This window comes from Xiphophorus hellerii, chromosome 9, assembly GCF_003331165.1.
Source record: "Xiphophorus hellerii strain 12219 chromosome 9, Xiphophorus_hellerii-4.1, whole genome shotgun sequence".
Classification (NCBI taxonomy): domain Eukaryota; kingdom Metazoa; phylum Chordata; class Actinopteri; order Cyprinodontiformes; family Poeciliidae; genus Xiphophorus; species Xiphophorus hellerii.
In genome coordinates, this window is record NC_045680.1 from 32,737,231 (window position 1) to 32,748,857 (window position 11,627).

Genomic DNA, 11,627 nt, shown 5'->3' on the forward strand with positions numbered 1-11,627 from the left:
GCCGGTGGAAACTGTGTCTCGCTGCGACTGCAACCATCAGTGATTGAAACATGGCCGACTCTGGGTCAAACCGTTCCTAGTGATGAAAGCAGGAGACGTTTCAGTCTCTGATGGGTTCCTCAGGCTGAAGCTGGACTCCACTGACCACCAAGCTGCACAGGTAGAACTGAACCCCGGATCCAAAAATAACACATTTATCTAAATTACGACTCATTATTTATTTAAACATTGCTTCAATTTATCTCTCTTATTGCTGTAATTTTTAATTATTGCAGATTAAAACAAAAAGACTTCATGTATCAGGGAGAAACTTCCGTATTTTGGTAAAGTTTTCCAGACCTAGATCCAGTTTGTTAAAGCTGCAGTGTCTAATGTGGCCACCAGATGGCACTGCTCATCTCTAGTGAAACCTTTAAACTGTTTTTAGCTGTTAGATGTTTAAGGAAATTAACATGCATAGTTTAAAAAATTCTATTTTTTATTACTTCATAAATGTATTAAAATCAAACAATTTTTTTTAAGCATAATTAATCACTAAGTCTTATTTGTGTAACAAAAGTATTATTTTGGGAGAGATTTCAGCATAGAAAGTGTAAATTTGGTTAAATTTCCCTTAAGGTTCAGGTAAATAAATGAAGTTTCCAGTTAAAAAAAACACAGACTAGTTGGAGAAAGTTTGACTTTCCCATTACAGGTGACCTAGTATGCTTCCTTGAACAGGTTAGGACAAATCTATGGATAAAATAAAATATGTTCTTTACATTTTCTGCACAAAATCATTCTTAGATGATAAGATTTTAGCTGTCTTGTCTCTTTAAATCCAAATAAGCTGCTGCTGGCGACGCCCCCAACTCAACGCACCCACATGTGAAAATGACTGCAAAATTATACAACCGTACATCTTTGAAAAGCAGAAGTGGAGCCTCTGCACAACCAACTAGAATGCATCAAGTGGTTTCTGGATGGTAAGTCAACAAAAAAACACTTTGTCTTTTCCAGCAGCCATTGTACAGCATTAAACCAGCTGGAGCTCCCTTTGGGTTGCTAGGTAACGGGCGTAACTCAGCTGGGGTTGCTAGGTAACGGCGAAATGCCCATCAAATGTAACTCAAAGTTCCAGAGGTTTTTGAAACGGCTCATTTTCTAGACACCAAAAAACATAAACTTATTGCCACAAAACTCCTGGCTGATTTTTTTAAGCGCTTAAAACTGTTTCTAGAAATTGTTGAGACTCAAATGGAAGCATTAAAACATGCAAAATGTGAATTTTACATAATAGATGCCCTTTAAGGTTTTTGTAAGATTTAGTCAGTCTTAATGGAAAAGAGTGAAACATATCAACGTTTCAAAATGTATTGTATTTTAGGAGAGTAACGACTTGTATGTCCTTAGCGGGGCTTATAGAACGGATGTACAAAACTTTGGCATCAACTTGAAAATGAACAAAATGATATTTTCAAAAATGAATGGATTTTTTTTAAAGAGTTTCCTGAAATGCATAAAATCCAGCCAGCTGTGAACATGGAGGTCAGTGGAGCCTCAGCGTTCAGATCTGAAACAGAGTTTTTGCTTTTTTAAAAGAAAAGTTTTTAAAAACTCCAGACGCAGTTCCTCCCGCTGCCGGTCTCCGACTCCTCATCCACGTCCAGAAAAAGGTCAGAGGTCAGGGAGCGGGAGCTGCGCTCGCTCCCCAAATCTGTCCCGGCAGCAGCAGGAGGGAGAGGAGGAGGTGCTACGAGGAGGCGAGGAGCAGGATGAGGAGGAGGGAGAGCAATATGGCGGACGGCAGAGCCAGGCTGCTGCCGCCGGTGGTGTCGTCCGTCAGGAAGGGCTCTGGAGATTCATAGATGGAGTCGTCTGAAAGAGAGGCCAGAAAAACATTTTATTTAAATTAATGACGCACCGACCCACCGACTGCACCTCTGATACCGATATCTGAGGGTTAGTATCGACTAACACAGAAAATCAGAGCTGAAGTGACTCAAAACACTTCTTTTTTTAAATAAAGTTTTCCATTTATTCATAACTCTACACCAGTACAGTACAACTAAATACAACAAATAGCTTCACCAGGTTGGTAAAACACGTAAAAGCAACTTTAATCTGTTCAGTCGGTGCAGATAGGAGTAAATGTAAAAACAAAAAAGAAATTGAAACTGACAAAAACCATAAATTGACTATCTTGGTCAAACATGTAAATATAAACAACAACAAACCTTTTAAACGGTTCATAAACTGCAAATAGGAATTTGAAATAAAGCACAAATCATAGAATTAGACTGAATAGATCTGCCCTTATGGATTGGAAACACAGTCACAGATACCTAATATAGAATCTTGTTCAATATAATGAATATAAAGATTCAGGTATTAATATCTAATTTAAATCAGGTCCTGAACCATCAGCTGCAGCCTTCCAGACGATTCTGTTGAAGTCATTTTATTATTTCAAGTTATTCTTTCTTCCAATTCTACAGTTTTCATATCAGAATGATAAAAAATAGACAATTAATTTGATCAAACCAAGTGTAGAAAAACAGATTAAATAGTTTTACAAGCAACAAATGAGCTAGCATCAGCACAGCTGTAAGGATTATAACTATAAACTATACTCTTATTAAGCTACGTTCACAATGTGCAATTATTACAAACAAATCATTCATTATGGATGTCCATGTTTATGAATGATGTCCGTCTAGATCTGCTTTCCTGTTTAGCTTTGTTGAGTCTTAAAGGTACAGCATCCAACTTTCTGTTAAACTTCTATTGTGCTAATTTTGTAAACTTTCAGTTGAACAAAGTTCGATGTCTGGTGAAGTTTTGGTTAACTGTTAAAAATTCTTCAGGTTGTTTAACATTTATGTTCATGCTCTTATTTTGAAGTCTGTTTATGCAGCAGTTCCATTTCCTCTCCTCTTGTTCTCCACTGTTGCTAACTTAGTGACTTTTTAGACCTGTGTAGCAACAAATGTGGCGACTTTTCTGTGTTATTTTCGACCAGTAAACAGCAGTCACACTGGCCGATGTTTATGTCGAGTCCTTCACACATGGTGGGAGTCAACATGGATGAATTTAGCGCTTTAGCAGGAGCTAAATGCTATTTTGATGCAGCGTTCTAGCGTTAGTGGACCTAATGTTTAGAATTGGTGCTATTGGGTTAGCGCAGCTAGCTTCTTAGCTAACGGTGCTGACCGCTTGATATAATTAACTTCTATCAGTATCTGCTTCCTGCTTTCACTGAACATTCATGTTTTCTAGTCGCAGGTTCGGGTTCTGATTTGTTATATAAAAATGACCCGAGTCAGGCAGAACCGAGCCTTGGTACCGTCAGGTAGCCGATGTGAGCTGTTTTATTCCTCGCTGTGTCTGCATAGCTGTGTATTTCCTGAACTGCAGAGATGTTGGGTATGTTAAGTAGCTGAGTGACTGACAGGCCCAGCCGGCGCTCTTGTGTAAGTCACAGTAATGAGTCTTAAAGCCGTCATCTGCTCCCACAAAGTGGAGATGTGAAAAATACACATGAATAAGATTAGCATCGTCCAGCGGAGGAGAGAGAAAGTTTCTTTACAGCAGGAGAAGCAAGTATTTAACACAAACACGCTTCTAACGGGCTAAATTCACACCAGATGTTGGTAACAACCCAAGTAATCCTCTTCACGTGTAAATAAGTGAAAACGATATGGGGTAAGTACTGATATTTTAGTCAATACTTTGAAAAGCCTCGGCTGGTAGAAACAGGTTCAAGATGTCTCCAGTGTGGAGAAACCAGTTTAAATCTTTGTTGGGTTTGATTTTATCTTCATTTTGCCACAATTAAAAGTTCTGGAAACCTTTAATTGTGGCAACTTTTTTCAAATCTTTTTTTCAGTTTTAACTTTTTGGCCACAGTTTTGCTCCATAGATATTTGCTGAAGCATGAAAATGAATGAAGTTTGTCAAGTTTAGGTTAAAATTTCTTATGAAATTATTGTTTTATCATAAATTATGTGAATAATAAAAGCATGTTGGGCATAAAGTGCTAAATGAATCGTTTTTAATAAGTGAGTTTTGTTTCTGACTCGTTGTTTTTAGTCTTTTAGCTCCTGCAGAATCAGATCTGGACCTTTTGAACATGAAGTCAAAGGTTTAAAACGAGACTCACTGCTCGGTTTGACGTAGATTTTCAGCTTCAGGCACGGCTTCCCAGCCAGGTTGGGATGTGGAGACGCTGCAGAGGAAACACAAAGGAAACCAGTTTAAAGCCTTCACATCACAATGGAAACCAGTTTAAAGCCTTCACATCACAATGGAAACCAGTTTAAAGCCTTCACATCATAATGGAAACCAGTTTAATATATATATATATATATATATATATATATATATATATATATATAAATATATACAGTATATATATATATACTGTATATATATATACATATATATATATATACACATGTATTTATTTATATATATATATACATGTATTGAGAGAAGGGAAGACATATATATATATATATATGGATATCTATATATAGATTTATATATATATATATATATATATATATATATATATATATATATATATATATATCTTTGTCTATATATATAATTAAATTTAGATATATATATCTTTCCCAGAAAGATAAATAGTTTTCAAATTTTTTCCAATTTGTATAGTTTAGATTTCTAAAAGCCTCTTTTTGTTCCATGTTGTTTACATTTTCTTTTTCCAAATCTCCCTTTAATTAATAAATGTGGTTTTCTTATTTTCTGTTTAGAATTAGAAATAAAAATCTTAGAATGGATGAACACGAGTCCTGATGCTGCTGAACGTGGGGGAAGCCGGAGCACCCGGAGTGAACCCACACCTGCACGGAGAGACGCTTCCCACCGTGCAGTCCTGGCTTTTTAATATTCAAATGTCCAATTAACAACAACAGTGGCTCTTTTTCCAATTACCACCAATCACCCAACCCACACATGGCCCCACCCCCTTTAAATCTAATGTACATAAATTCATGTCTACGCTGGATGGCCGTTACTTCGGTCTTTGAACTGGCGCAGACATGTTGGAGTTAAAGCCTTTTTCAAACGCCTCCACAGAGAAATCTTCTTCATGGGTCTCTCTTCCTGTTCAGAGACGATGTTCTGCTCAACTGATCCTTCAGCTGCTGGAGTCTCTGATTCCTCAGGTGTTGTTTTGATTACATCGTTGTTTAATGTAACCTTTACCTGTGTTCTCTGTTCTTCTATCAGACGACTCTCCCCTTCAGGAACCCAACCTGTTACATCCTCTGAAACTTTGCCAGGTTTTGTCTCTGTTTGTCCAGAAGCTGTCTGTGGGATCTCTGGTATTATTTCTAAATCAGTTTTTGGCATCTTGGTGTTTTGGATCCAGTTTTGTTCTGTCTCTATCAGGTTTACATCAGTTTCCAGTTTAGCCTTCTTTGCCATCTTTCTCTTTTTTTTGCGTTGATATTTCTTTGATGGTTTTCTCACATCTTGCTGGTTTTCATTTTGTTGTGTTGTGGAAACAGTTTCTTCTTCAGTCGCCTGCTGTAGTTTATCTATCACTGTTTCGTTTCTATGAACCTCAATTATGATGGTCGCTGTCGGATCCCCGACTGTTTGTGGAATAGAAACTTCTTGTTGGTCACTGTTTTCTCCAGAAATGTTTTCATTACTGACAGCTTTCAATTCACAGGCAGCTTTTATTGCTGCCTTTCTCCTGATCTTGCGTTTATATTTCTTCGATGGTTTTCTCTCATCTTGCTGGTTCCCATTTTGTTGGGTTTCAGAAACTGTTTCTTCTTCGGTGATCTGCTGTACTTTAGCGATCTCTGTTTCAATCATATGAATGTCATTTTTAATGGAGGCTATCTGATCCCCAACTGTTCCCAGTGTGGGAACTTCTTGTAGTTCACTGTTTTCATTATGGAGGGTCTCCAGCTCACAGGCAGCTTTCATTGCTGCCTTTCTCTTCTTCTTACGTTTATATTTCTTCGATGGTTTTCTCCCATCTTGTTGGTCCTCATGTTGTTGTGTTGTAGAGACAGTTTCTTCATCCTGTGATTTACTGATGACTGTTTTATTGTGAATCTCATTTTTGATGGTAGCTGTTGGATCCCCGACTGTTTCTGGTGTTGAAATGTCTTTTTCACTGTTTGCTCCAGAAACCTTTTCATTACTGAAGGTTTCCAATTGAGAGGCAGTTTTCACTGCCGACTCTGTCCTGTTCTTACCAGTAGATCTCTGAAGTAGCTCGGTCTGCCCATCCTGATGCCCATTCAGCTGTTTTTCAGAGGGCTGTTGTTTTAGCAATAAAGAGAGTTCATTTTGTGTTGAAATGGTTTTATGGACTGGTTTTAACTGATAGCTGGTTTCCTGAACATCCATCTCCGTTTGTAGTGAAGCAGATTGATAATTGGCTGTTTTCTGCTTTGGCCCGTCTTGTGAATCCGTCTGAATTTGAACAGAAACCATTGACTTTTTGCCTTGTCTTCTCTCTGAGAGTAGTTTCCTGATCCGAGCGTTCTGCTGTCTAAGTTTAGTATTTAGTTTATTATTCGTATCAAACATTTCATCGAGCTGTTTCATTAAATACTTCTGTACTTCAATATATTCCAGTTCAGTCTCCTTAAATTTGGCGAGACATGTACAGTTTGCTCGACTTGTTGCCTTTTCAGAAGAGTTTGGCAAATTCTGAATTTCAGTTAAACTCTCTCCTTGAACATTTTCTGCAGTTTGACTATCAGGAACCTCAGTTAAATTCTCGGTTTGGGTGTTGTCCTTGGCCTTACCCATAGATGGACTTTTCTCCCCTTTCTGATCAAGTGTCTGCTGTGGTTTGAAGATGGATTCCTGGTTGGTGAGTAGCTGTGTTGAAGGAATCACAAGGTTCTTAGAATAACTTTCCTTTTTCAAGGAAGCTGCCTCATCACGTTCTTGTGCCGCCATTGAAACACTTTGGGTGTCAACATTCTCAGCAATAAAACTTACATCTACGCGAGGTTCTGATTTGGGGAGCATTTTCCAAAACGTCTTCTTTCCACTGCTGGGCAAAGCTGCCCGATAACTTTGGTTTTCCAGCAGAGGACCGTTATTGATGTCACTGTCTTCAGTAAAAAATGTTAGATCTATAAAAGCATTTGGCTCTGGGAAAGATTTCCATAACAGCGGCGTCTTCTTGATGCGCTTCGCCTCTGATTTTTGTTTTTTCTCTTTCTGATCCACTTTCCTCTGTGATTGTGAGATGTTGTTCTTTTCAGTGACCAGTTGTGTTGCAGAAATCAACACAACAGGTTCCTCTTTGCAAATCTTCTTTAAGGAATCTTCCTGATTACCTTTTTCTTCAGGCAGAGAAGTGTCCAGCTTTTTAACATTTCCAGTGCCAGACGTAGAGGGCTGTTCCTTCTCTGGTGTCTCCTGCAGTACGGAGATCGATTCCTGTTTGGTAACCAGTGAATCGTTTTCCGTTCCAGTACTTTCAGCTGAAATCTCTTGGTCAGCAGGGGCATGTTTCTCCAACCAGATTTGAAATGGTATCATTTTCTTTTTGTTGGCTCTGGTTGTTGGTCGCTGTTCCTTCTCTGCTGTGTCGATCGTCTCCTGCACTCCAGCGGTGGACTCTTCTTCACTGGCCAGTGAATCGTTCTGGTTTTCAGTATTTCCTGCAGAAATCTCTTGTTCAGTGGGGACGTGTTCCTCCGACAAGGTTTTAAATGGTACCTGGTTCTTCTGATTGGACTCACTTTCAGGTGTTGGTTTGTCCCCTTTTTGATCCACCGTCTCCGGTGCTTTGGCGATCGATTCATTATCAGTCACCAGTGAAGCGTCCTGCTGTTCGATGGTTTCAGCAGAAATCTTAAGCTCCTGCTGGTCCAACCAGACTGCAAACGACACCTTCTTCTTCTTGCGTTTGGGTGGGTTGGGTGGCTGTAATTTCCTTTCGACAATGTTGTCGGATTCAATCTCTTCAACTCTAAGTTGGTTGGACTCCATTGTATCTTTTGCTTGTTTCCGGTTCTAAGATAAATCACTTCTCTAGAAATTTAGTAAAGATTTCAAGTTAAGTTTGATGTTAATCTCCAAAAGAAAAGTTCACCAAACAAAGTTGAAAATCTTACTATGAACTGCTAAATAAATTCTCAAGAGAAACGTATCAACAACGGCGGCTAAACGGCTGTGATGAAAGTAGATCGATGTGAGGAGCTTATATAATCGCTGGTGATGTCAGAATTCTGCCTTTGGAGTTACATTGTGATGTCACATTGTGACGTCACAGTTTCGTTTGATATTCAGAGCGGGCTTGTCTGATGGATTTTTCATTAACATGACGGAGGCGCAACCTGACCGCAGAAAGAGTCAGTGGACTTTTAAACTGGTTGCCATAGTTACCAGTGACGTGCGGTGAACTAGGGCCTTACCTGTCATTATGGAAATGTATAATGATAAAATAATTTATAGCTATTTTCACCCTGTGGTTTGTACTGGAAAGTAATTATTTTTATTTAGCTTAACCAATTTTTTTTTTTTTTTTTCTTCAAAATTGCTGAATTTTCACATTTTCCCATTCAAAAGCTCGGAAGCGCAGCAGGTGAGGCAGCAGCGAGGTGAGACTCACCTGAGGTTGATCAACCTCCCGCTAACTGCTATTAAGCCTTCACATCACAATGGAAACCAGTTTAAAGCCTTCACATCACAATGGAAACCAGTTTAAAGCCTTCACATCATAATGGAAACCAGTTTAAAGCCTTCACATCACAATGGAAACCAGTTTAAAGCCTTCACATCACAATGGAAACCAGTTTAAAGCCTTCACATCATAATGGAAACCAGTTTAAAGCCTTCACATCATAATGGAAACCAGTTTAAAACAGGAAAACAACACAAGCGCCATATATGGGCATTCCTGAGCTTCAGTCGTTTTTATTTTAAAACAAAAACAAAACAAACATTAAAATTCACCATAAATCAATGGTGGATTTTTAAAGTGCACAGAATTTAAATGTGAGAAAACAAAATGGGGGAAGGAAGGAAGGAAGGAAGGGAGGAAGGACGGACACTAGAAAGAAAGGAGGGAATAACATAAGGAAAGAATAAAAGGAAAGGAAGAAAGACAGAAAGAAGAATGAAAACATAAGGATATAGAAGGAAAGAAGGAAACGCACATGACAGAAAAGAAGGAAGGAAACAAGGAAGCATCTCAGCTCATCACCCCTCCACCGCCGTGCTTCAGCCTCAGTGTGTTTCAGCCCACATCTCCCTGTGCTTTCCCCCCCACAGCAGCGGTTTCTGATCTTGGAATAATTCGGTTTTCCAGTCGCTGAGCCGAATTTAATCCAGCTGAATAAATGAATTTATAAAAAGGTTTGGAATTAAACCTGCAGTTTCAGATTCTTTGTTCTGCTGTTTGACAGAGAGAGAGACAGAAAGAAAGAGAGAGAGAGAGACAGAAAGAAAGAGAGAGAGAGACAGAAAGAAAGAGAGAGAGAGAGAGAGAGAGACAGAAAGAAAGAAAGAGAGAGAGACAGAAAGAGAGAGAGAGAGAGAAAAAGAAAGAGAGAGAGAGAGACAGAAAGAAAGAAAGAGAGAGAGAAAGAAAGAGAGAGAGACAGAAAGAAAGAGAGAGAGAAAGAAAGAAAGAAAGAGAGACAGAAAGAAAGAGAAAGAGAGAGACAGAAAGAAAGAGAGAGAGAGACAGAAAGAAAGAAAGAGAGAGAGAGAAAGAAAGAGAGAGAGACTCATGAATGTTTTATTCATGTTTCTGTTCTCGTCTCACTCAGAGTCATTAAGTGTCATTTAAAGCAGCGTTTCTGTCTCTGCTGGAGGCCTTTCAGTCCAAATGGGACAATTTAGGAAAATTATTTAGAAAAATGTAGGAAATGTTTTCCAGCTTGGAGGATAAATTACGTTCAGAACCGTCAGAAATCCAGCGAGTTTCTGACGGTTCTGACCCGATCCAGTGAACCCGGCGCGCTCAGACGGCGATCCAATCGACAGGAAAAACGGCTTCATTTTGGATAATTAAATAATTAACTAAGTGAATCATCATATTAAACGACTCAAAGCTGGTTCTGGTCCAATTTATCAGTATAATAAAAAAAGAAAGTACACCCTGCTGGATAAAAACATTAAACATTGTCTTTCAGTAAAGATGAAGCCAAGGTGGGAAAACTGTGTGGAAAAGTAAGTACACCCCTACTAACAAGGAAGGAGGGAGGAAGGAAACAAGAAAGGAAGGAAAAAAATTGGAATGTAGGAAAGAAGGAAGAAAGAAAAGACCAAAGAAAGTGAAGAAATGCTTATGAAAGGAAGGAAACAAAGAAGGAAGGAAGGAAGGCAGGAAACTCGTCAGCAGGCCAGAGTCTAAAAATGAATCGATTAACTCGCTGCTGCTACAAAATACCTTCGGCGACCTTCAGGTACTCACAGATGTAGTAGTATTCGTGTCCCGGCCTGAACTCGAAGCCCAGGCTGAAGGGCGTGAAGAGCTGGAACTTCTCGGAGAACTTGAGCGGCCCGTTGGGGCTCTGCGGCCGGTTGCACTCCCAGCGCTTGAAGCCGTTGCGGTAGTGGCTGCAGCTCATGTAGCCGTCGTAGTTCACCATGTACAGGATGTAGTGCTCCATGCGCTCCGCCGGCTCCGGCGCCTCGTAGTGCGGGCAGTAGATGTCCAGGTAGTCGTTGATCGCCACCTCCACCGTGTAGTCGCCCCGGAAGAACCTGGGGGGAAAAACAGACGTTTCACCTTCAGTTGATGTTCATCAGACGAATGAATCGTTTCTCAGCCGCAGATCTACGTCGTTTCCTTCACCAGGCTGGGAAACGTCTGTCCAAACTTTCTGTAGCAAATCCTCGACTCCACAGCCAAAAAACTAAATCTGCTTTAAAAACTGAAATCTAAAAGTTTTCTAGAGAATTTTTTTCCGGTTCAACAATAAATTGAGCATGAAATATTTACAAAATAGTCAGATTTTTATTTACAGTAATGGAAGGTGTAAATCATCATGGATTTTGTATTTCTGTACTTTAGAGCCTCATGTGCAGCCAGCAAGAACACAAGTGGTTTCTGGATGGGAAGCCAACAACAAAACACTTCGTCTTTTCCAACAGCCATTGTACAGCGCATACAACCAGCTGACCAAAACGTCCTGGAGCCCTGCTGGGGTTGCTAGGTAACGGGCGGAACTCTGCTGGGGTTGCTAGGCAACGACACAGGAAGGTCTTTGAAACGGCTCATTTTCAAAAATGTCAAAAAATAGAGAAAAATAAAGTGAAATTGTTAGGTTTGAAGAATCTGAGCACCCATAAAAAGAAGAAAGAGACAAGTGAGTTTAAGATTTACTTGCAAGGAGAACAGACAGGAGCATGCTTCAATTGCAACCTCCTACCCGCTCTAAAACAGCTCCTGTCTGACCCTTTCTTTTTATTTCCTTAGGGCGGTCCTAGTTACATAGCCTATTTGATTATCTTGAGTTAATCACATAGAGTAGCTGTTTCTTCTGTTCTCTTGAATCACAGGTATGTTGCACCCACAAGCTGCCGTCATGTAGAGTGCAATATTCAGAGTTCTTGTTTACTTCCTTCTGTAGAAATGATGCAGGAACTGATGATCCCACAGAACAATGAGGTGTCTTGCGTTT

At 39.6% G+C, this 11,627-nt stretch overlaps 1 protein-coding gene across 1 annotated transcript; it reads right to left on the bottom strand.

The window, feature by feature from the left end:
* Positions 1-1,339: 1,339 nt before the first annotated feature.
* On the bottom strand, positions 1,340-10,952 carry efna2b (ephrin-A2b). The gene is made up of 3 exons (XM_032573229.1): positions 10,415-10,952; positions 4,142-4,207; positions 1,340-1,857 (listed from the first exon to the last, which is right to left on the bottom strand). The coding sequence occupies exons 1-3, from the start codon at positions 10,611-10,613 to the stop codon at positions 1,733-1,735; spliced, it is 390 nt and encodes a 129-aa protein (XP_032429120.1). The 5' UTR covers positions 10,614-10,952; the 3' UTR covers positions 1,340-1,732.
* Between the last annotated feature and the right edge of the window lie 675 nt (positions 10,953-11,627).

What these genes read in the sequence shown, in the direction of transcription:
- efna2b (XM_032573229.1), bottom strand. Translation starts at nt 10,613, where the DNA reads ATGGAGCACTACATCCTGTACATGGTGAACTACGACGGCTACATGAGC. An exon ending in ACACGAATACTACTACATCT is followed by an intron (nt 4,208 to 10,414) that starts GTGAGTACCTGA and finishes TTTCCTCTGCAG; the next exon opens with CGTCTCCACATCCCAACCTG. An exon ending in AATCTACGTCAAACCGAGCA is followed by an intron (nt 1,858 to 4,141) that starts GTGAGTCTCGTT and finishes CCTCTCTTTCAG; the next exon opens with ACGACTCCATCTATGAATCT.